Raw genomic sequence first — 26,014 nt, 5'->3', positions numbered from 1 at the left:
TGGTTGCTATGAATGGATGTCCTTTAAAAAAAAAACTGAGATTTTAGAAGAATGCGTGCTAGTGTGGATCTAGCCAAAGACACACTTATTTCAGTAGATAACAACATCCAAAGTATTTACTTTGGATGGGAGAAGAAAAAAAACACCTATAGCTGCTTTATTGAACAATAATTTGGAACTTGGATTTGTGTTCTTGGACAATGTTTGTTAGAGCTTGCACACTCAAATGAGCTTTATCTGGTGCAGTGCTTGCGGTTACGAACCAGAAAATGTGTCCACATCTCCGTGAAATCACCCTGGCTTCTGTTACAGTGTTCACATCGTCGTACTCGCACTCACCCAATGGAGCAGATCAACGATTGCTTTCTTGCCGACATAAAAATAATCTTGACTTCTATATTTTCTAATAATAGAAATGTTCGTTTGCACGTAAGGGCAGTGCTTGGATAGCGTGATGTTCAGAGTCCACGCTTAAAATCAGCTAAACTCTTTTAACAGCCTTCCTGGATCTCATATTTTACCCATGAAACCCACATTTTAAAAACAATTGTTGCTTCCTGGCCGAGAAAGTATTATTTATACAATCATAGAATGTATTTGAATAGTGAACGGAGCCCACCCCGTCCCCCCCCTCCATGACACGTTCAGACAGATATTTCCCTCCTGCCCCAGTCGGCTGAGTTGTAGACCTAGGGGGAGGTGAACGTATTACAGCCTCACGCTAAATAACACATTAACTTTGCATTAACTCAGGGCTTTGTCACACATTTGACCACATCTTCGTTTTTCATCCCACCTGCCTGTTTACTAACCCTCCTGTCATTTCAGATCCTCCCACGTCAGATCCTCACCCTCACCTGGTTCTCCTTGCCCTTCTCACCTGCGGCACATCCCCTCGTCAGCCACTCACTATTTAGGCCTGTCACATTCTGTTGTTTCCTGCCAGATTATCCTATGCGTAAGCCAAGGGTTCCAGCGTTTCTGAATCAGCCTATATCTGTCTGCTCTGACCTCGCCTGCCCCTCTGGATTTTTTTTTTTTTGCCTACTGACGGATCTCCCGGTTTTTGACCTTGCCTGAACTCTTAGTAAAATCCACCTGTCTCGCCCATCGTTGTCTGAGTCGTGCTTTTGGGTTCTTTTGTGCACCGGTACCAGGGTTTGCTTGACCAGTGACTTGTATCGTGGAGTGAATATGTGTACTGTAAGTATGTTCTACCAAGGCAATGTCAAAAACATGCAGATAGAATCTAAGGAATGGAAGATTGGTTATTTGGATGCAACCATACAGACATTTTTATTCGTTTAACTTAACACATTTTCCGTGTTGCACGTTCTGTTACTAATTAACAATGTGAGTTTTATGCTCACTTTTCTCATTCTTTTGTGGATGCATTTTAAAGTGTCAATATTGTATCACCTTTTAAATGATATCTCGTGTTTTACTTTTATTTAACATCAACATCGGCCTCTTTGGGACAATAGTTAAAAAAACAGCCTTTTGGTTCATATGCAGGAGTGGTTTATATTAATGTGTTCTGTCCCGTATCAGATAAACCAATACAATAAAAAAACATTGACATACATTATACAATTCTATCACAACGCACCAAAGTAGGCCACAAATGTGGGCATGACTCGCTCTCCAACTTCTTCATCCTCCAAACAATTTGTCATTGCTTCCAGGCTTCTGCCAGTTCTATCTGTGACAATCTGTGGGGCGGTCCTCCCAGTGAGTGACAAAACCTGTCACAGTGCGTCACTTTCACTTTCTCCCCGGCAAGCGGCGGGACATCTTTAAGTCTGCAGCACCTTTATCAGATATGGCAGTTCCCAAAGCTTTGCCCATAACAGCATGCAAGTCGGAGGAGAGGAGCCGGTGACTTTACAGAGACCTATTTGCAAACAAAATCACTGGGAGACATTCCCCACAAGGCGCCATCTGGCTGCCACACATACCTGCTTCCATCACTCCCTCGCCATCAGCTGCCTTTTCTATTTATAGGCTGTGCGCCCGTCCACCCACCCACGCATTGCATCTTGTAAAACAGCAACGGAAATATAACAAACTAAAGAATCTCCTTGAGGCAGTCAATCACGAGGGTGACAGATGTCAACACATGGCTGCGTAATGTGTGGATAACATCTTCCTAACAGTCTGTCGTGGCTAACAATAGGAATGAACAATCAGCCGGCTCCTTGCCAGACCTTGCAGAGATAGTGACCTTCTTTGGCATTATCTGATCTCTTTGCTTATTTTCATCTTGGCTGTGTTAGACTTATTATAAAATACAATGTAGCCCTTAAGTGTGACGTAGGAACTTGCTGTGGTGACGGGGGGGGGGGGGGGGGGGGGCGTCTGAGAGTACTAGGAGGGATCGGATCTTTTTGGATTGCAGGGTGTTCCCGGCATAATTTGTGATAATGTGAGACGTCGGCCATCAACCACCACTGGGCTATCAGACTTATCAATAAACCAATTAGTGTCTAATCCCTAAGGGGGAATAGACTGAATTCTGATCATTGGTATTATATAACGAGCGTTTTGGAGTGAGGGCACGACATTGAGAAGCTTACAACAGAACGTGCTTTGGAGTCAGCTGTCAGATGCTGTATTTTGATATGGTCCATAGTGACTGTATTTTGAATGCAAGAAGAAGCCTCACAGCAATAAACTACTTTTATTTCAGCTACACCTAATCAAGCAAAGACTACAAAACAATGCCTTACTATTTATTTCTTTGTTTAACATGTCCTCTTTTCAGTCATGCTCAACCCAAGGTTGCATTCTCTCACAACAAAAACTTAAAGAATATTTTTAAAAACATCTTTGATTTTTAAATGATTTTAAAATGTGCTGTCACGACTCCCTATTAAGAAGCTGCAAGAGCCTCTCTCTTTGCTGATGTAATCCATCCCAAAAAAGGCAATCTCATACTGAAAACAATTACTCAATGTGCATGGATCAGCTCCTTTAATTTAATATTTAAAAATAAGTCACAACCACACAATCATATTGATTACTTGCCTGAAATCTGCAGAGAAAACACATGTGTGCCACTCAGAGCAATACTACAGCACATTTTCCTCACAACAATTCTCTCTAATGTTTGCATGTGGGTTTGCGCTGATAATTGTGGGTTGCAGAGTTGGCAGGGAAACACGGTGGTTTGGTGAGAAACTCACATAAGCCCTTCTGGCAAGAGAAGCCCGGTAAATAAATCTAACCAATGTAAGAGAAAACTTTTTTTGTCAGTTAGGTCTAGCTATATTTTTGTCCAGTATTGTGCTCCTTTCTGGACTCATGTTTTTCCTTCCTGTTTTTGCCAGAAAGATCATGTGATTTATAGTGAGTGAGTGAGTGTGCACCTGTGTGTCTGTCCACGCCTAATATCACATTCTGTTGCAGCAAACTACACCATATGTGGGATACTTGCTCAAGGGCATATGTTGGTTGCAGTGACCCATACTTTCTCAAAAGACCTTTTATTGCTTAAGTGTAGCTGATGCGCAATAAAGCTGTAAAGCCAAAAAAAGAATATATAACAAATTAATTTGCATTTAACTAAAGCTGTCTCCCCAGTGAAAAGAAAATATGTGCCACTCCAGAATGAATGAATCTAGATCTAAATGACAGGTCCGTGATAGCTGGTGGAGAATGTAGCTTATTGTAATTTAAATCACCCATACATCAGATTTGCTCCCGTCTTCTATATTCTGCTCTGTTGTCTTGTTAGAAAATGCATAACACAGTTGGGTTTTGTACCTGCATTCTCCAGAAACATTAAAAGGGCCAATTACCACACACAAATAAGCAATGCACTGTGAAGGTGAAGGACAGGAGAGGCAATTATTCTCATCTCTTTCTTTCACGCTTTAAATTGCCAGTCCATAAACAGTGGGCCCATTGTACTGCGCTGTTGACATAAATTGGAAGGAGTGAAGAATGGAGCTGTATAGTTCCACGTAAAGCATATTCATCTTTTCAATAAAGTTGGCATTTGTAGAGAAGAGGAAGTGTGAAGTCAGGCAGGGGATATAATTAGCAAGTTGCGTTATAGTACGGACGGTTTGTCGAGCCTTCAGGTGGGGAACGTTATGAGGATCCGTTCGACTGAGCTTCCCTCGCTTCTTTGTCTTCACCCGCGTTCCGGTGTGACCTCTCCCCTATATGCTCAGCCTGCCTGCAAATCACTTCCTCCAAACCTAACATTGGGCCTGTTTGCCAGTCGGCACGATGCAATAACTGGTGTTTTGCCAAGGCACCTTCTGACGCAAGCTCCTCGCTTTCCACACCCCATTCTATAAGGTTCCTGGAAACATCTGAGAAGGCTGCATTAATAATCCATGCACTGTGTGTCCATGCGTAGATGTTGCAGCAACATACAAGTGAGAAAGTCTTTTGCTGGTTGTTTTTTTGACACCGTTTTTCTTTCCCCTTCTTTGGGAAGTGAGCTTCGTTTGACGACAAATAAAAAGGGGTGGGGCTATCTAAGGGCGGGATGGAGAGACAACTGACTGGCTGAAAGTGACTGTCTGTTGCAGAGAGCCCGTCCGCTGCAGCCTCGAGGAAGAGAGCGAGGAGAGGAAGCGAGAAGGTATCACGATGTAAATGGGGCCTTTCAGTTTGGTTGTGCACAAAACGTCGTCATCCTTGGCTCCCGTTTTGGAGGCAAACATGACTGTGGCTAAAGTAGCTTTAGTTGTGAAGAGAAACATCATCTACATCCAGAGCGACATGACCGAACACGCAGTAGGGCCTTGCCCACAGCGTTCTATCCAATCGATCTACTGTGGGAGGAGAGAAAACAAGCCTGTGACGTGCTTTCACGCGGGAATACACACACCCACTATGGGCACCCTCAAACATCTGAACATACTGTATACCCACACTTCTATACACACACAACCAATCTCATCTTTTGGCAGATACTCCTGCACCCACGCAAAAACGTATCAATCGCTAGCTCTCAAATAAAAACACAAGCAACGGATATATACAGCGTAGGCCAAATCAGCTTGACTGCTAGGCTGGCTCATACTATTTTTATTCCGATGGGAAAACGTGATTATTCTAATGGCAGCTTGTAGGTCTAACCTCTGGGTTAGAGAGTTATTAATAGGCCACCAATAACACAGGAGTACTGCATCGCTGCCATCACCTGAGATATTCCCTCCCGTGTGACATTGGCTTTTGTTGTGTGAATCTATGCAGATGCAAAGAATGTGCAACAGGATCAGGTAGTCACAACCTCCCCCCCCCACACTTTGGAGCCATCATTTGTGCTTCATGTTTATTTATTTTCTTGTCACAACGTGATGGCTGCCAATGATGTTAGAGCGGCGGCGGGTGCAGTGTGGACACTGGCGTCGGGGGCTCTGGCGCACGCTCCCTCTTTAAATAGCCCCAGATCTAATCTGCAGACAGCAGCAGAGTTCTGACAGATCCTGCCTCGGTGCCTCCTCCCACTAGGTGACACATTCTTTATTTATTTTTCTTCTCCTCCGCTCTGGTATTCACTGCGTGGAGCACTGGCCCCTCAAGCTATTGTCAGTTCTGTTCTCCTTCTATGTCTGAAAAACCAAAATGGATTTACAGGGTTTTACTGTCAACTCCTCCCTCTTTAAGGGAAACAGTGTTCTGTTTCCGCTCTTTTGTTTCTGCACAATGAAAACTTAGAAGAATGACATCTGCTGTTATGACACTGGCTTTACTTTGTCTAAGCATGACTTTCAGATGACATTAAAATATCTCTTGATCTTTGATCTATATAGTGCAAATGTATGAAATAGTCACAGCCGTCTTCGTCATTTCAAAGATGAACAGAAAATCCGAATAGTTTAAGCCTTGAACCCATGGTTGGAAAACTGAATAAAGAGCTGCATGAATGCAAGTCCTCTTAATATTGCTTGTCCAATTAGTCCTAAAAATATCTAATAATTTATCATTTTAAGACACCTACTGAATCTGCAGATCCCCAAATGTCGGTCGACTCTTGGACAACAATAAAAAAACTACCGTTGTACAGAACAGCGCCAACATGAAGACCATTAATGCTTAATAAAACTTCCCAGCCCTACAATTAAGGTTATAAAGCAATTGCCATGCCAAAGCAATGTTTTTTGACTCGCATATTCAAACTTATGAACTGTGTTAAGACATCATCAGCTTTAGTAATTGTGCTCCATAGATGAATTGAATCCCCATTGGCTCCGCTGAAGTATTTTAACCGAGACATAAGTTACATCTATGAAGATGACTTAATGAAACTAAAAGTAATCTGTAATTCATAGTATCCAAACGGTACTTGGTCAAACGTTCTGCAGCGTAACTGGATGTTAAAATCATTATTGGTCCCATAGGATGCAGATTTTTTATTCAGTAGATGCTCTCTCCAAAGCAAAAGATGTCATTGTAGACAGTAGGAAAACCTTGATGATCAAGATGATCAACACACCTGAGGAGAACTTCCATATAGATATAGATCCATATAGAGCTTCACTGCACCACTTTTGAATCATTTGGTCACGGGTGGGGTGCTGACATTTTTTCTTCAGTTCTTCAATTTGTTGGGTTTTTACTGTACAACTCTTACAAGGAGTAGATTACTATCCAGTATTAATTGAATCTGTGTCAAGTTTCACCTTGTGAATTAAGTGTTGAGGCATAACAACTTGCACCAGGGGACTCGAAGCCTGCGCGGTAATCCTCAAGCAGTAGTCTCCTCATGTTGGCATAACCATTTCAATGTAAATGCCATGCACTCCGTCCCTCTCCACACCATGCTGACAAGCCTGGAAATGAGCTAACGTGTAATGCTGCACCGTGTCTGCGCTCTGCATTCAGTTTTCTAGTTCAGGTAGCAGCCGTGTGGACTTCGCCGGGTTGAAGAAAATGGAAAATAGTCTTACTTTGTGCGATGACTTGTGCGAAATTCATTTCGAACGAGTCTCTCGACCCTCCTCACTCCATGCACAATTAATTTAATACAAGCTGGAAGAATAAATCCTTGATAATTACGCTGTGTTCAGGACAGCGGCAATGAATAGTTTCATATTGTCAGGACTCAAGAGCAGCAGGAGACGGGTAAATTAGTTTTGCTGTATTATGTAAATGTTGTTGTATCCCGCAGCATCGACAGGATTCAGCAATTGAGGTATGTGTGTTAAGAGTTTTAGACCGTCAAGGTTATTCAAGTGAAAAAAGAATTGGTTTGTATTTTTCAAAAAAGTTTTGCACTGAAAAGGTGGCAGGTGGTCTGCCTGCGGATAGTTATCATACTTTGGTGAGACTCATCGGTAATGATCAAAATGTAAGTTTATATCGCTGCAAAGACCTCTGCTCTGCATCAAAGGCACAATTAAAAAAAGCGCAGTTGTTCAAGCTGGAAAGTGGCCAGCTGTTCTGGGTTAATAGATGGGCTTGGCCAGACGTCTGCGAGGTGACCGCTAGCTGGGAGCTTGCAGGATAAGGTTGCAGATTGTAAGTGGACATGTACCTTGCTTCCCCTTGTGTTCAGTTGTCACGGGAGATGATAAAGCACCACGAATCACCCTCCTTTTCTGTCTTCAGCACCATGGTCTCGCCCTTATTCTAACCTCAACCGATTCTTTATCTGTCTTTAAGGCCAAAGCAAATGTAGTGCTGACACATGGGTACTGTCTCCCTGGCCCCCTGACTTTCGACCCGAGAGTGAAGTGGCTCGGTTGACTCAGTGGAGTTCAAGGACCGAAAAAGATTTATTAAAAAGAAAATAAGACAGATGTGGAGAAAGATACAACAGCAGACGCATACAGATATCTTGTGTTAACCCGCCCAACATTTATCAGAAGTTGTCAACAGTTCTTACTTTGCATCAGCATACTGTGCACTTAGACGCCCAAAACTTGATTTAAAATCAGTACAGCCTCAGGCTTTGACCTGGAAGGACCTAAAACGGTATGCTAAAAGATGTATGTTGCTCTAAATATTCATCCGCTGTGTCCTGGTTAAAGATATTTCTTAATATTCGTGCTCTCATTTCAAGAATCACGAAGCAGTGAGATGGTGGTTTGTGTGCTCGTTAAGCCACATTTGTTACTGGAACTTTGGCTGTGATCTTTGCAGCAGAGTTAAGTACGTTGAACAGAATGGTTGGACACACGAGGAGTAAAAACAGACATTCTCACTCAGAAGTAGCCAGCATCCATGCGTGAAATTGATGGAACTAGCCATGTGTTGATGTATATATTTTTGAATCCATATGCTCTTTTGGATTAAAATAGTCTGTAAGAGCCATTTAATCCCACAGTGGCTCCTGCTCAGAGGTTAAGCGGGTCGTCGACTGACGGGTCCTCCAGTCAAAGCCAAGTGTCCTTGGTCAAGACACTGAACCTCAAATGGCTCCCCAAATGATGTGCCAGTGTGTGAATGGATGTGAATTGGGATTAGTTTAGCAATGTGAAGGCCAGGTGGAACCTTTCATGGTAGCCCTCCCAATCAGTCAGTGAATGGGTTAATGATGACATGCAGTTTAAAGTGCTTCAGGTGGAGAAGAAAGGCAATATACAAATCCATTTACCAGGCATCATAACTGAAGTCTACTCTGTATAAAAAAGTGTGTCTACATCAGCAGTATTTATAAATGTTGCAATAAAGCAGCTTATGTTCTGAAATTTAATCGATTGAGAAAACCAAAGTGCTGATCTTACATCTACAGCTCAAACTCGTGAATTATATATGTGAACACACTATACCTATTTAATCATTTATGTAGTCATACAAAAGACTGATTGGGCGTCAAAGGTGATCCCAACATATGCAAAATGGGAGGGTGGGGATGGAGTATTTGAAAAAAAAAACGGGGGTATTGTCAGCAGTATCTCTGATACAACCCATCAAAATGCCCATAACATTTCCCTTTAATGGGTTACACGTTATTTGGATAGTCCAGTAATGAAAATTCAAATCCCATTAAATTAGTTTAATGTTTACTAATGTCACTAAATTGCCTTAGGTATTTCAAATGCCGCTCATAACGGTGTGAGATGAAGTCAATATCTACATATCAAAGTTACAGCTGTGTCCTGAAAGGCTGAAAGTTTTGATGCAGTAGAAATGGAAGGGGAATACAGGAGTTTATTGCAGCTCTCTTTGGCTTACAGACCTGATTAGTATTCTGTCTGCAGCCAGGATATGTTCGTACGATAAAGAATAAAGAACTGGATTCAACTAACCACACCAGAACGCCTCTTATACCTTACTAAACTAATCAGAGATGTCACATCTTCCCCTGTCAAGTGGCTTGGTGTCAGGGAGGAATTTTAAACAATAATTCGTGCTATGAATAAACATGTGATTGAACATGAGTCTGAAAAGCACTTCAACGCAGCGTTTGTATTAAGATGCCTCCCTTTGTAGCAAGTCAGTTGGCCACTAGTGAAGGAATATATGGGGATAGATGCAAAAAAATGCTATTTAACATGTCAGGCAGCAGTAGCTTTTATTTCTAGTTCCAGACCCTTTCTACCGTCACTCTAAACATGTTGCTAAGTGTCCTCCTGCTTAGAGAGACGCTCCTGCAATCGCCGCGGTCCATCCAATTCATTAGCCTGCAGATACCCAGCACTGATCTCAAAAACTCACCATTCCGCTCGGAGTAATGAAAGTGGCAATAAATGGATAGCGTTGTGGTGAGCGGGGAAGAGTGGAAAGAGAAACGGCATGCATCTATCAATTAAATGACAAGGGCAGAGTGTGTGTGTGGTGAATAAAGAGAATTTGATGGCCCATTTTTCCCCTCCCTTTGGAAATCATCAACACTGATTACAGCAATAGCAGATAAACAAAGGAAATCCAATGTAGTATAAAACGGATGGAAAATACAGCCACTGGCTCTCCCCAAAGTTCAAAGAAGGTGTTTCTTCCAAAAAAGTATCCACTCTCTCAAAATGGAGTCTCACTGTTATTAGTTGTTAACGCTTTCGGGGCTACACCTTTCATCAAGTATATTGTGTTCTTTAAATCAAACTGCAATGCTAGAGAGTTTCTTTCTTTATGGGTCTTTTACAAAGTCCAGAAATTCGCTGCAAAAGGAGGTTAAGAAGTGGGTGTGTGGGCTGAGTGATGACGTGGTTAGTGCTGCAAGCACGGCCTTATCCTTCCTTCCTAAAAACTTGTGTTTGCCTTTAAAAGGCTCAGGAGCCCTCCAAGAGGTTTTATGCAAAGCAACTTCCTTTTGTTATCTGTTTCTTTATTTTAGTTATCAATATCAGGTTGAATTTATTTTCCAGGTTTTTTTTCCAAGATATAGGACTATCATGTTTGTGATTAGAAATGTAAATCAAATTCATAAATGTCATGGATCAGTTTTATAGCTGAAGCCAGTCAATCTACGATGATTTGCCCCTACAGGCCTCATTACAGTGCTCAAACTATATTTACTTGTTAAAGGTTGTAAGGCTTTGTTGCACCACATCTTACTTTTGTAGAATCCAAGATCTGCAATGTTTTGTATGCAAGCAGCTTAGGCTACTTTTTTTTCTTCCCCGCGATATTTACTGGTGTGAAAGGATCAGAAATCATTGATGTATCACTTATAAAAAAAACAACTTAAGTGAAAGCAGCATACAGTATATCCATTTATGTTTCCCCTTTTCATATTTATAAAATAATAGGTTTGATTCCATGTGCGAACAACTTGAAAAAAAGAGCCAATACATTTAGCAACAGAATTAAGAAATTAAAAAGCAATAAGAGTCAAAGCAAATCATTAATGGGTTTGCCACCTGAGCTGGCCCTCCTACATATGTACAGATGTGAGGCAGGCATGCAGCTGTAGACTGAGAACAGCGTGAGGCTGTGTTTTGCAGCGTGTGTATTTAATTGCCTGACCACCAGCAGTTATAACCAGATTCAAATTAAAGTGTTTGCTGGGCTGTTTCCACTTCCCGACCCTAGCGTAGGCGGGGCAGAAGCCGCGAGTACCCTGTGGCGAGCAGAGACCAGAGTCAACCTTTATCAATCTGTCAATCAGGAGGGGACTGCTTCAGAGCATCAAGCCGCCGGTATCTCTCCCGCAGAATTTGGCTTCAGAGTAGTTTCCCCCAACGGCCAATTTTGTGTCCATGCAATTAGACTGAAGGAGAGTTAATGGTGTTCCCCTCCTCCAGTTTTCTGGATGCGCCACATCTGGTCAAGGAGAGAAGAAGGCTTTTGACAGAGTGGAAGTTTTCTGAGGAGCACTCATCCACGAGTGCCACTAAGCCTTCATACGGACGTGTCAAAACAGCAGATTTTATTTTGTCTTTTTTATTACAGGCATCAATCAGTCGAGCTGGAGATGCTCTGTGCGAGATTAACATTCAGAGCCATGTTTTGTGCAAAGGTCATGCTTCTTCTTCCTTGTGTCAAAGTGAGGTACTAACAAAAGGGTTCGACACTACAATCCCTCTCATATCTCACTATTTTATTTAATTCTTGGAGAGACACACACCCCCAGAGAGCATGCTATTATTTTGCACTTCAATGACAAAGTAGCTCTTAATGTCTAAAAAGGGCTTCTTTTTAGTTATTGAGTTTCTATGTTATGCTTTGTCTGGTGTTCTCGAACAATACGTAGGGACAGCACCAACTTGACATGAAGCTCTGCGAGGATGGCATCCCTTTTTTGGGAGGAATCTTAGCTGTGGATATAAATAACCATAGGAAGGAGAGAGTACATTGATCTTAGCAAAGTGGTGTGATAAGTAGGGCAATTATATTTTAATTTACATAGAAAATGTGTAGAAATACGGCAATTGTTCACAGGCTTCCCAAAAGCTTCCTGATTGAGGATGTCCTGCAAAACACAATTAAATTCCCCAAAGAGTTAATGTTTGGTTTGGATCTTTAAAGCATTTATTTTAAACAGTTTGACTTGAACGGCAGGTCACTAAATCTCAAGGCATGGCATCGCTAAAACAATAACAGGGACATATGTTTCGACAGCGCGTGTTAAATAAAACGAGAACCCATTATCCAGTGACGGCTAGTGGTCGGGCGGAGGGGCAGGAGGGGTAGTAGTCGGTCCGCTGGTGCTCTCTGTCCGCTGGCTTCAGTCGGTTATCAAAACATTGGCCAAATGATTTGTTTTCAGGCTTCATGAGCAAATACAGAATCCCGTTGTGTTCATTTCTAAAGCCTCGCAGTAAGACATAACGTTACATCACTTTATTTAAGACGCTGCGCTACTTGCAGGTCGCTGTGTTGTTGCAGATTCTCAATTAAGAAAAAAAACATACGGCAAAGACATGGTCATGAAGATACTCATTTAACGTTATATAGACTTTGCATACTCCTAAATACCCAACTGAGATCTGCTTGTGTCTTTCTGAAAAAGGATCCGACCACCGGAGGAACCAGCGACCACCCAACCTGCCGCTCCTGACAGAGAAACCTACCACCGACCATCGGCACCTGCCGTTCTGAAAAAGGAACCTTCCACCGCTTTTTGCACTCAACGTCACTCTAATACGGTGAGTTTGCAAGTCATAATATATTTTTCTTGTTGTCACATTATGTGCTTGACTGGATTTAGAAGTACAAATGTCTACTCGTCGTTCCAATGGCAGTGCGTGAGCTAGCGATAAAACTGCTAACGTTAGCTTGAGCAACGCGGAGGAAGAATGATGCCGTTTGGTTTGACGGAGTTTAGTCGGAGGAGGTTTTTCTGAGACTGAAGACCTTTCGTTTGAGTCTGAGATCTGAGGATGTCCTAAAATGAAGACCGCATTGAGATGCTCGTCATCTGCTGCTGCCACAGCGTGAACACGCTTCATGAAACTGCCGCTCAACGGAGACACACACGGCTGAGACTGAACGCCTGTAAGTTAGTTGGTGTCTAACCAAGAGACGTTGGCACCGAGCCGACAAAACAAAACGGCGACCGTTGATGCCACGAACACAACATCGTTTGCGGTCCCGATGTTTGTGTAATTCACACAATAAAGAGCAGAAATAGTGGTTATTTATTCACACGATGGATAGCAAAAACGCAAACTGCCTTTAGGAAAAAAGCAGTAGTGTTAAGCCACGCCCACTTTCAGGCGCGAATGAAGCGGAAAAAATGGGATGCAAAAGTTTTTTCGAGCATTGCAAAAATTCGCTTTGCTGAACGCAGCATTAATAGCAGGTTCTAATCATACCTGTCGTTTTGATCTTTGGGGTAGCCCATTTGTTGAAAACTTTCCGAATCATATTCTTTTTCTACAGAATATTTTAATAATAAGCAGTTATTATGTTCATATTTTCTTATTGATGAAAGTTCATCCCATAAGTAATGTTTAGGTATCTTTCTATTTTAAATATATATAATATATATATACATGTATATATATTCCAGAATGACAGTTTTGAACTGCTATTAGAATATCAAGGAGACTCCAGTTGTAGTTTTTTATTTTTTTATTTTATTTTTTACCTAATTTAAACAGAATGTACTGTGGGCACAGTTCCTTTTCTGTGCCACCACATTTTTAGCTACTCGCAGCCCATTTAATATGGCCTCCATTTAGGTCATAGCAGATGTCATTGACTAAATGTAGACCAAAGCTATTTCGGGTTGTTACAAATCACTCCTCAAAGCAATAGTAAAGCAAGATGGATGGACCCGATGCTTCTTATGGAGAAAATGACTGGAAAGCAAAAAAAAGGAAGTTAATATATATAATAATAAAAATGAAAGCTCCTAAGCTCAGAGTGCAGATCTCTTTTCTTCCTCCTCCTTCTCCAGATCATCTCCCCCTCCCCACACACACACACAGGCCCCTGTTCGGACTGAGTCGGACATCGAATGCCCTGTTGTTGTGCCATACCCTTGTCCTATTTGTTTTGTGCTGACAAAAGCCTCCTCACAAACCCAGCAAAGGATGACCGGAGTGTCTTCACCCTCACCTGTTTGGAAAGTCCTGACTGTGAGCAAACCACTCCATCAAGCTGTATTCTTGGTGAAACATGAACAGCTGATTCCTAGGGTTAGAATGATGTGTAGGTCGTCATCACAGCTCAAACTATGCTCCATCCATCCCACCTTCCTTTTTCTGCACATGTATACAGTGTTTATTAATAATATCTTAGAAATATGGTGTCACAAGAATAGCTTTGGAAGAAAAAGAATCTAAAAGGTTATTAACACTGTGAATTTGCTGCTGCACGTTCATTAGTAAACTCATGAATGCATTCATTTTTATCCAATCTTCTTTTGCATAATCATAATTAGGATTTTTTCCCCTCTAATCAGAACCTGCAGTACGCGGCCCACATGAACCTGCAATCCCATCCCAAGTTAATATCCTTGAGGATAACAGCAGACCAAAAGTCTAATTATAATTTCCACCCTGTGTCGACCTTGTTGTTTTGTCTACTTTGCGTCATTATGGCCCTAACCTGCCAACTGCTCAGGTGACTGCGTGGTCGACAAATAAATCTGAATCACCAAAACAGTTTGTTGACATGCTATGTCCTCGAGGCTGTGCCTCTTCCGTCAGATGGCGCGTTGTCATGATATTGACAGCGGCGGCAGCAACGCATGCTGTGCCACTGGCAGAGTGTGAGCTGCCAGGTCAAGGCAACGTGAGAAAGAGAGGGGAGATCCCAGAAACACGCAGAGTTGTCTTTGAAGATGTTTTACTCGGAGATTGTAGCGCTGCCTTCTAAACATTACGATAAATGTCACATGTAAGCTGAACAAATAGCAGAACTACAACCACAGCGGAATTCAAAGCACATCTCATCGACGTGGCCAATTTATTCCCATGCAGCATCAACAACTATGCCACCAACACTGACTGACATAAACCTAACTTTACAAGATAGATGGGCCACCCCGACGATCTAATTTTTCAAGCTCTGAGATGTAGGGACCAACAATCATCCGTCACAGTATGCTATTCTTTGTTTATGCAGCCCGCTCTTAGCATGCAAAGAGGCTATTAATATGATATTATGCATTGGTTCAGCTGTTTGTCACTCTTACCCGGCTCGGTTCCATGCGAATGTTCAAATGTTCTAATGCACAGGCTTGGTACACCTGTCCATGATGAGTCCTCCAGAGATTCACTGTTTTGTTGATGAATGATACGTCAGCTCTACAGTGCCCAGATGGCTGCCTTACTGCAGGGTACAAAAATATCCATAGCAAAAACTTTTAATTGTTGAAGGTTGGTAGATTTTAGACTGAACCAGTATTGTAGGCTATAGAACTTAAATCTTCACATGCATAACAAGTGAATACTGAATTATCTGATTAATTAAAAAAGACGGGTCCAGGATGCAGATTAACCATGACTCCCCGGGCCATATTCGGACAACCTGTTTCGATATTCAGACAGACAGGCTCCTCACAATGTGAAGTTATTAATGACATTTAAATGTTAAATAGATCTCTGTCTATTTGGCATTAATTAGGTAGATTAGAAAAAAATCCTAGAAAGGGAATCTAATGGTTTGGCATTTCTGAAGTGTATTACCTCCGTATTAACATATTATTCCCTCCAGTACTCTGTGATCTTGCATACAGAGAAACTAATGCAAACCCTACCAATTCCCGCATCATTTGGCAAGACTCTCAGTTGAGTTAAATTCTTCCAGTAAAGCTATAAACTCTCTTAGTACTGCCAGTTACTGTTTTTTGGCCCTGTTTGCTGCTAGCTTTTTATGTCAAACCTTTTGTGGGCAGACAATCATGGCTTTATGTGTTTTAGCTGCTGCAGTAACACGTCAAATGAAACACTCGTGGTGATTGGCTGCCAGCAAAACCATACATAAAGCAATTTCTGTTTTAGATCTCAGACACAAGAAGGATCTATTGCAATAGCATCCGTTGGTTTAGGCACCACCGGGAATTAGACAAGGATGAGTCTCCTGCTATTTTCTTTAGAACGTCTTTTAAAATCTTGCATTTAGTGCTTATTATTCAAAAATAAAATATTTGCATTTTTTAAATTTGCTGTCTGGGTGGCAGCACAATTGTAAGTGAAAAAATGTATAGACCTTATATTGTCCTCTTGTGTTAGTGTGCATGTTTTTTCTGCAGATTATGCCGGTTTGAAATGTGCTTAGTAATAAAGCACCAGAGTCTACACTAATGTAGAACTCAACTTTAAAAATAATTTTTTTTAAGGCCACAGAATAGAGGATGGATTATGTCGCAGCTCAGTTCAGCAATTTCTGCTGGTTAACTCTGAACAATCTCATTGGAAACTGAGGTGATTTATGATGCATCACAGACTACGGCTAAAAATAAAGCAAAGAAGGGAGGGAAAAGCCTCTTGATGATCCTTCAGTAAAATACAAGTCTAAAGATTGTAGCTGGCTTAAGCTGCAACAATGGTTAGTGGGCCCACCCTGCCCTGAGAAACTTCCCAGCCCATGGAAATCGAGTAAAATATAGCATCCCTTCACATGGATTATGTATCCCTCCTTATTCCGTACGTGCATCTGCACTCTAGGTAAAAATTAGTGTCCACACGTGGTAAAGGAGCGTAACTTATTAAGAGCAAGCTGTCCCTCTGCGTACAGTATGCTTCGAGACAACAAAATGATGTAGCTGTTTTCGGAGGCTGCTTGAGCACTCCGATGGATGCCATTTTTCACACCATTAACTACAGCCTACTGGTTTTATTCACAGCACAGAGATGGGCCAAAACAATCCTAAACACGCCCACGAATGAGCACAATCGTAACAATTGATCTAAGCTGTTCCACCCAGTCTGTCGCATCTCTGTGCAGCAGAAAAAAAAACATTATCTCCATCCAGCCTTTTTCTTTCTCTCCGCCTCCCGAAATCTTGTCTCTGCCTTTTGTTTTTACTGCCCCGGCAGCCCCTTTTTTTTCCATCCTATTCAGCTCTGTCCTTTTGTGGCGCGGTTACAAACATGCAGAGTTAACAGGTTCATTGCTTTTTCTTTAGTTGGCCTAGAGTAGGCGGGTTGATGGATAAAAATGAATGAGCAAGATGGGGAAAAAAAATTCTTTATGTCAGCAGAGTTTTAACCCAGAGCCCTCATTACAGTCCGTGCTGAGTGCCGAGTTCGCACAGGGAGGCAGAGCTCAAACGGCCGGCTAATCCAGTGGGTTTTACAGGCATGATGGGCCAGTCAATATGCTGGGCCTGCATCTTAAAGAAGCTAGAGCTCCACAGCTAGGTAAAAGAGGCTCAGGGGAATGCTTTGCATGATGCCGCTTTATTCTCTCCACAGCACTCAAGGTTAGATGCCGGTAAAGTCTTAACCCGTTGTTTACCCCAATCCCCTTCTCTCCTTTGACCTCTCTCGCTTTTCAGTCCTCAACATTGCTTATTTTTACAATATGGGGATCCAAGGAGGGAATTATGAAATTGCTGCCATTGCAAGCTAGTCTTCATAAAAGCACCAGCTAAATGCATGAGGTTTTGAAGACCCTCTCTTTTTAGTATAGTAGTGGTAGACTATATTTATGCGAGATTTACTGTAAATCGGTGTGGGGCACAGATGGTCTCTTACTAGTAAACAGGAACATGACTCAATGTCAAAATCGATATTTAAAAAGTGGTTCAAGAGATGATCTGACATTTTCAATTCTAACCTCGAAGCAGCATGTTATTCAGTCCTGAGAATAATTGAGCGTCTGATTCATTCAAGTATGGATAAATTCATGCAGAGCTCAGCTCAAGGCAGCAACACAGGTGTTGAGGTGGCAAAGTGTTTTATGTTCAGCAAAGAATAGATAGGGCTCGAGGTACTCTGTTATTTTTTTTTTTTTTTAGCAAAGAGAACTCTGCTGGAGGCACGTCACAAAGTTTAATTCAGGAATTTAATTTCCACGCACAAAAGAGGTCAGACAAGGAGGAACAAAGTGACATACGCAGCGGGCGAGGTACTTGTCATCGCTTCCAAATAGCTATTAATGAGAGAAGAAACCTTTAAGCCAAGGAGTGTCGAGAAGCAGAGTATTTTCCTCCGTTAGTGGTAACGTTATCAGCACTGTCCACCGAGTGTTGTTGTCGGCATGTCCCCGGGTCGGAGAGAGCGATTGAGTCTACATCAATTGGAAGTACTAAGTGGACCCTCTGGTGCATAATGGACCAGGCCATGTTCAATGGAGATCACTGGGCTGTGGTCAACTGGCTGTACACCCACATCACTGGGGGCCAATTCAAAATGGTTGCATTGTGTGAAATGATCCACCGTGACACAGCTTTGTGACTGATTGTAATTCCTAATTGATGTCATTTAGCCACATCAACTCATTATTAATTGTTGATTTAACTGGGTTCTTATTATCAATGTAATTACTTCAGCATGCAAAAGCACAGTAACAATCATCTAATTTCCTTCCAATCCCTTTGACATACGCTTAAACTTTCCCCCAAATATTCCCAAATAGTAGGATCAACTATTTTATCGACATGAGAGTGTTTACCAACATCCTTTTATATTGTCCTTCCCTCTTAGCGCGAGCAATTACTGAAGTCCCCCTCATGGTTAAACGTTGAATTATTCTTGCAAGGCAGTTTTATGCTCCCTGTCGTGCTCAGCACTCAGCAGGGGGAAATACAGAGAGGAGAGGACATGGCCCTGGCAGGAATAATACAAAAATTGTCCTTTTGATTTTGGTTTTGGTCTCTCTTGGGCTGCCTCTGGGTTTGGAAGAGATTTGGTTCAGTGCTGAGCTCTGCAGCTTCTGCAGAGAAGGGGCCGTGTCATAACTGGTTACAGTCTCGATAAGTAGACACCGCTGGCTTTCTGGCTGGCTGATCTGAAACCAGCTGCTTGGGTACCACCCCGACCTTTGACAATGCAGCATAAAGCAGGCCTCGGACATTGCAAAAGTTTCTCACTGTATAGTTCATAGCACAAGCTTTCAATTCTTATGATGGACTCCAATTTTGTACAAACGCCTTGATTTGACAGCCAGGGCAATGGGATCATGCGGCCGGCGTTGGTGATGAATAGAGACTGAATAGACCACACCATTTCTTTTTAAATTCAAATTTAGAGCTTCAGTGGTGGGCCAAGCTAGTCGAGCACAAGACTGTGTTTCTTCAAGAAACCAGCAAAACACAAAAAAGGTTTTTCAGTCCTGCTGCTAGTCGCAGGTAATTTTCGGTAGATCAAACACATTCATCACACTCTTATATAGTTCTAAAACTGCGCGGAGGCCAGTCTCGTTAAAAAAAAATGTTACCCAGGAAGTCATTTCTAAAAAGCTGACATTTGAAGAATGCAGTTTTCACCTGACAGTGGTGTTTTCCTGCGGCCTTCCCTTGTCCGTTTTAAGGACCTTAGCTTCCAAGAGCCCAAGGTGTGTGCCAGTCCCCGGCATTGTGAAGGGCATGTGCAGACAACTACTGCAAGGCTGACTGATAACGGCCGGTGTCCTGGACATGCTGTACTCCGCTACTGATAATTGCTCTTTGTCCGGCTTATATTCACTCCTCTCATTTGGAGCTTTAATTCAACGAGCCCTGATTGCCTCCCTGTGTTCGTTTTTTCTTGAGCCGTTTGCAGACGAGCGGCATCGTCAGCTCGTGGTAGGATTCTCCGTAATGACTACATCCGCGTAATAACAGCCCATCATTCCTTATTGGCTGCATACAAAGATGTGAGGCTCCCTTTCCATCCCCTTCCCCCCCAGTTAATGCCACAGAACCTCTCTCCCTCTTTTTGTGCCCTGTGAAATGATTCATATTAACCCGTCTGTATCCCTCCAATAACATGAGTGCTTCACAATTACTCTCTCTTTGGTGGGAATATAAAATATTTTTTATCCCTACAAGTTGAGGGTTAAAATGACTGCCAGTGGTTTTTACAAATGGAGTATTTTGTCCACCAATGTCCTGCCTGCTGATCCTTCTCATGTTCTCTGTCATAAAATTGCGATCTGGGAAAACTATTTGAGCTCTGCGTTACTTTTTTTCTTTGAAATTTAAAAGAGATTCATGAACTGAGACTACACACTACTCAGCAAGCAAATGGGACACTTTAAATGTTTATCCTTTTAATTCATATATTTCGATCAGCGTAATATGATTATTGCACAGTTGTTTAGTCAGCCTATAATTGAATTGATTAGCTGATATCTTAGAGGTAACCACATGTCATGGGTTGCCAGATATCAATAGATTCAAGAAACCTTAGCCCAAACTGGTCTTTTTGAGAGCTAATCGGGAACTACTTTGTTCGGTTATTGGTTGCTATTTTAATCTTGTCGTCAGAAGATGTTACCTATATAAAAGGCAGCAAAGCCCATTTAAAACGTCTCTTCCTTTTTTTTTCGAAAAATGCAAGCCACTTTGAGGCAGAATGAGTGGAGATCAAAGTATTTCTAAAGGAACAGCTCTGGGGATTTCATGCCATCATGTTTACTGTTTTCAGTAACAAATCACTTTTGTAATTGGATCAGATCAGTTTTTCATTCCACATTGTGGTGAAGAAGTCTCAAGCCATTTAGTCATTCATCATTCTTATGTCTGAAACCTCCTAAATCTCACTCGACACTCATGTTGCCGTCCGCTACATTTTCCCGCACCAAGCAAATCAATTTACAAAACTTAACATCTTTTTTTTTCCTGTTACTTGCTTTTGTGGGTTTTGAGAGGCCTACAATTTCCTTGGAGCTTAAATATTTACTCAATAGAAACTCAAAATATGATTAATATCAGTGCAACATACATTTCTTTAATGGTTAATGCGATGACGACCAGATGCCTGAAACTTGACTTAAAGAACCCCCCCCCCTCCCCTTTTTGACAATTAAATTCATTTCGAGGTATCGACTAAATTAAAACTTTGATATGCAATGCAAGCATCTTCGGGGCAATGGACTATCAGAAAATTAAATCTAGTCAGATGCTATTGCGGTTTTATTAATGATGTGCTGCAGTACTTGAATTTAGCTTTTGACCAGTTGCAGCATTGCAGTATCACTAGATCCCCAAATACCTTGTGGGTGATAATTAGTCGCTACTGCTCCCACACAGTTATTTATTTCACTACATTCGGACGACAATTCATCATTTCTTTATTATGGCATTTGTTATCTGTTATGTTCTCCTTTTTATGTGGTAAAGAATGAGATGATTCATGGAACATTAAGCTTTCATGCATCTGATAGTGCTACACTGACTCTGTTGCTTCATCTCCCTTTTCCTTCCGTCTGCAATCTCATAGGTCAGTTAATTGCAAGATATTGATACTAGTATTATGTCTGCCAGTCCAGCTAATATGTTTTCTGAGCCATTTCAATAGGTTGGATTTTGCATTACCAATAAAAAAATGACATTTGAGCCAATGTGCAGAGGCCTCTCTAATATAGTCTGGTATAAGAAAGGTATTTGTTGAAGCTGGCAGAGGCACAGACTGTGTTTTTGTTTATAAATAGCTCCAGCCAGAATTATTCCACTTGCAGTCGTCCCATAATCATCAATCACTCTTGCGCGCTGCCCGGCTTCAACTCACCAGAGAGAAAGGTGCGCTGTAAGCTGTGCCCTTCCACCTCCAGCTGGGCAAGTACATAAAGTAGAGCCTGGTGAGCAGAGCATAGCTTGTCGTAAGGGGGGGCGGGGTGATCTGTCCGACGAAGAGTGAGCACCTTCAACACCCACCTCCTTCAGGTCATTACATGGGTTCAAGATTCACTATTTTTATTTGTCAAAAAACGTTGATAAAACACCCACGCAAGCATTCGCCACCTCTGCATGCGTGATCTGTTGCAGGTGGGAGGTTGATCGTGCGATGTGCTGGGATGATACAGGATGGGTCAAACTAAACTGTTTGCTCAAGTTTAATTCGTCTCCGTTTCTCCTTCTGCCTTCATCTCCCTCTCTGGAGGAGCTTTGCAGGAAAAGCGCAAAATCCTAAGATCCTAAAAAAGAGGATCAGGTCCATTTTGTCGTCTCACACGCATGAATCTGACTCCCAGCGACCACACACGCTTGTTTAGTCCATATACTTGCTCTACACACAAATATATGCACACACACACACACACACACACACACACACATGCGTGCACATCTCGCAGTGTTACCATGGCAGTTGCAATAATACAGTAGGAATCCAGCTGATCCTTAACAAAATGATTATATAACTATTGCGGCATTAAGTCGTGTATCTCATCACAGCCTCCTTGTGTTCTTCCTTTCAGCTCACCTTTGCTGCTTTTCAACAGCTCTTCACATCTGCTTCACCTCCCATAAGACACCACATTTGTAATGGGCGATAAGCAATTGTTTGATTGGAAAAGGAAGACAGCCTTGCTGTGGTTGTAATCAACAACCCCCCCCTGCTACTAAACACAAAAGTGAGCTCCCATCACTTTCAGATCTTAATCAAAATCTCCATGCTGCAAGAAATCATTTTAGACTCATTAAATGCACCCTACTTGAAAAACACACCCACCTGGCACCCATATGCTCTCTTTTTCTTCGTCTCTTCCCCCCCTCCCGGTTCTCCCTTCTACACGCACCCCTAGAAGCCTGATACGTGCACGCTTTTGAACCTCACCTCCCGCAGTTCCTTGGCCACATCCTTGAGCTCTTTGAGTATGCCGTCCAACTGATCGATCACCATCTTCATGTGGCTGCGGATGCGTTCTCTCGGGCTGGGGGTCTCAGAGTTGTCCCGGGCCGGAGCTTTGCTGAGGGACATCCTTTACAGGGCGGCGTGGGGCCAGTGGCCAACAGGCTGAGGGCGTGGGGGAGCCGAGTCGGGGTCCATGTCTTTGGCTGCAAGGAGCCTCAGTGCTACTGATCCGAACAGGGGCCCCGGCCACGCAGGGAGACCTCAACATCTTAAAAGCACCTGGGCAGCAAAAACACCTCGCCTCGCTCGCACACTCGGCCCAGGGTCACACTCTGACATCCATGCCCTCTGGTAGATGCTTCCAGAAACGGAAAGAAAACGAGCACGGGAAAAGTCAAACACTGTATATCCATGGAAAAGATAAGAGGCAAAATACATGTGCTAAAGCTGGTATGAAACTCTTACGTAAATCGTGTTGAGCCAACTCACATCGCATGTGTCAGTGTGTACGTTTGAAATTGTTCCCGAGGAGATGCTATTTAAAACGCCTGTCTATGCAGGGAGTACACTTGTTCCCTCATCCACTTGTCCTGTGCAACCTTTTTCACTTGTAAAACACAGACATAATGGCAGGCCAATATTCAAAAAGAAAATCATCAAAGGGGTTCCATATTAACACTTTTGTGTTTGGTAGAAAGCTATTTCAACGTCTATAGAAAAATAGAACTCCAAGCAGTGGCTTGATTTTCCAAATGATCGTGTTCTACATTTTTGTTGGCCGGCGGGGGACACGCGACTTGCGATCTAAATATAGTCCTACGGTGAGGGCTTCTGTCTTTTAAGAGAAAGGACGGATCCTATTTGGAAAAAGGGGATATTCCTCTCGGCTGTGTGGCGTTTCCCCCTCGAGGAAAAAAATAAACTTGCGTCAAAATAAACTTTGCTTCACATCCATTTTCTTGTCCATGAAAGGGAGGAATGGCAGGTGTCTTTTCAAAGAGCGTCCAATCCCCACCCCACACCCAAAGCAGGGCTTATTCCAGGTGGCTCGGGATCAGAATGAATTGATTTCCAAGCCGGCGGAACGTGACCCCTGATGAGAATTTTTGGAGGGATAACAAAAAAATCATGGTGTCGATGAGACACAGTTAAAAAAAGGAGCCTGGAAGGCGAGCGAGCACCTTTTCCCTGGAATTTGGGTGGCAGCTTGTCTTATGCAACAGCGCTCTCTAAGTCCTCTCCGAACACACTGACCCGCAGCAGTCCTCCGGGGTGTGCCCAAAATCAGGAAAGGATTCTCTTCTCTCCTTCAGTTGTTGCTAAGGGAACCCGGTCTGCCTTCTTGTGCTGTGATTGGATAATTATTTTACTTCTTCTCCGTGCAGTGTGTATCTTCTCTTCTGGACTTTTTTCCCCTCAGAGAGGCAGAGAGCTCAGTGCCATCCAGCAGGAAGAGATAAATCCCACGAATGCTGCCCGGAGGAGCGCTGGAGAACAAGCAGCGGGGGGAGCTTCTCGCCAAATCCGGGGCGATGCCACGGCCACAGTGTGCGCTGGCCAGTCGCACGTGGCACCTGGACGGACGAGAAGAAGAAAACCAATCACTTATTCTCACGTCTCATCACACCTTTCTCCACGTTCGTCCATCTTCCTCCAAGTCACGTCTGCGGGAAAAGGCAACGACAACAGAGTGAAGGAGACTCGGGGCTGGAAGGGAATTAACTGAAATGAGGATTTTTAGCTGCAGTCAAAATGAATCTCCTGCTTCAGCAGCACTTGCCTCACCTCCCCACACACAAACGCGCATCAGAACACACACCTACTCACCTTTCCCGTGCATCACCTTGCTGTTGCTATGCCCAGAGCTTACTGTCCACGCACAGCAGGATCATTTAAGCCGCACACAAACCTGCTGGTTCTTTAGCAGTCCCTCTGTCACACCCACTAACATCTTCACTGTCCTCTCTTCGCTCTTTTTCTCCTTGTTCCACACTCTCTCGCGCTCTCCCTTACACACACACACACACAGACACACTCAGTTATCGCCCGCTCTCCTTCTTACTGCCTTGACAGAAAGAAAAAAGCTCCTACCAGCAGGGTTATTTCACTCTAAAGCTGTGGCTCATCAGAGGAGGAATAGAAGTGGAGGATGAAGCTGTGGAGGAGGAGGAGGCAGGAGGCATGAGATGGGAACGATTAATGGCCCTAATAGCACTCTGAGAATGGAGACAGGACGCTGAGGATGACTAAGAGCCAGAGTAGAGAGGAGAGCTCCTGCTTCCGTTTGTGACGCTGCCGTTACCGTTGCTCAGATAACACACCAGCCGTCATCCCCGTCAGCGTTCGCCTGCACCGGGATGGCAGCAGATGTGAAAAAGAAGCTGTGTGATTAGAGCCTCTCCCTCTCTGCCTGTTCGTCACCCTCTCTCTCTCCCTCCCTCCCTCCCCACCCCCCCCTCACCTTTCTGTAACTCTGGCTCTCTGTCTCCGTCCCCGTCTCTCTCTGCCCCTGCGCCCTCACTGTTGTCCTCGCTGACAGTTGGATGAAGGGAAGCTGATGCCAGAGTTTATCGTGGGGCTCAGGCTCCGACCAGCACCACTCGGCTGTTCTGCTCTGCTCCGCGCAGGAGGAGCTTGGTGCTTTTAAAGGCACAGTGTATCACACAGTCCCCCTCCTCAGCTTCGCTCCTCTCCTGCCGTCTCCTCTCTGCTGGCGTCTACAACCCTCCCTCCCCCCCCCCACACACACACACACCTCCACCCCCCCCACACACACACACATACTATCTCCTCTCACGCTGTCCATCTAGCCTTTGTCACAGTCGAGGGTGTTGCATCTCTCTTAAATCAAGATGAAGTCTTCCTCTGCCTCCAGCAGAGCGGTCTCCTGGGAAGAGGTGTCCAACAATCGCCGGCTGTTACATCATTAATATCCAAGGCAGGTTGGTGTTTGATGACCTCATCTGACTGAGGGACAGAAATAGGGAGGGAGAACCAGCATGACTTTTTCTTTCCCCAGTCCTCTTCAATCAGCATTTTTTTCAACACTAAAAAGCCCTGCGTAACCCCACCAGAGGCAGTTACCCTAATATGAAATTAGCTCTCCGAAGGAAATAATGTAACAGCAAAGCAAATTCATGAAAGCAACTTCTTGAGCAATGCAGGGGTTTGGCAGATAACTGTACTGAACAGCCAGAGGCTGCATGCATTCCTTAACATAATTGTTACGAAAAATGCAGAGTGGATTCAGGATAGGTGAATCCTCCATGCAGATAATTTTTTTTCCTGTGGTCCTCTGTGGTTTTTGCTACTAACATCACAATAATTATGTTGATGCTCTTTGAGTGAGTATGCTGCAGTTTGTTATCCAGTATGAAAAATAGTCAAGTTTGGCTCTTAAAGAATACATGAATGATATGCTTCATATTCAATGGTAACCTTCTGTAGGTACACAGTCACTGTGACATCTTGGGACTTCATAAAATGTTTAATAT

At 43.1% G+C, this 26,014-nt stretch overlaps 1 protein-coding gene across 3 annotated transcripts in view; it reads right to left on the bottom strand.

Moving 5' to 3' along the window:
- insyn1 (inhibitory synaptic factor 1) overlaps window positions 1-25,237 on the bottom strand; it is a 37,429-nt gene extending 12,192 nt beyond the window's left edge. Inside the window, exons 1-3 of one of the 3 annotated variants that reach the window (XM_037490656.2) lie at window positions 24,982-25,237; window positions 24,612-24,675; window positions 22,503-24,094 (exon numbers count right to left, since the gene is read on the bottom strand). In XM_037490656.2, coding sequence (XP_037346553.1) covers window positions 22,503-22,646 — 144 coding nt within the window. In that variant the 5' untranslated portion in view covers window positions 22,647-24,094; window positions 24,612-24,675; window positions 24,982-25,237. Of the gene's footprint in view, window positions 1-22,502; window positions 24,095-24,347; window positions 24,529-24,611; window positions 24,676-24,981 lie in introns of all 3 variants that reach the window. The other 2 variants (XM_037490639.2, XM_037490647.2) reach the window with 2 other exon arrangements.
- Window positions 25,238-26,014: the final 777 nt, after the last annotated feature.

The sequence above is a fragment of the Pungitius pungitius genome, chromosome 4 (genome assembly GCF_949316345.1).
Source record: "Pungitius pungitius chromosome 4, fPunPun2.1, whole genome shotgun sequence".
NCBI lineage: Eukaryota > Metazoa > Chordata > Actinopteri > Perciformes > Gasterosteidae > Pungitius > Pungitius pungitius.
The sequence above is the reverse complement of the archived record's forward strand: the minus strand, read 5'-3'. Positions and strand labels throughout refer to the sequence as shown.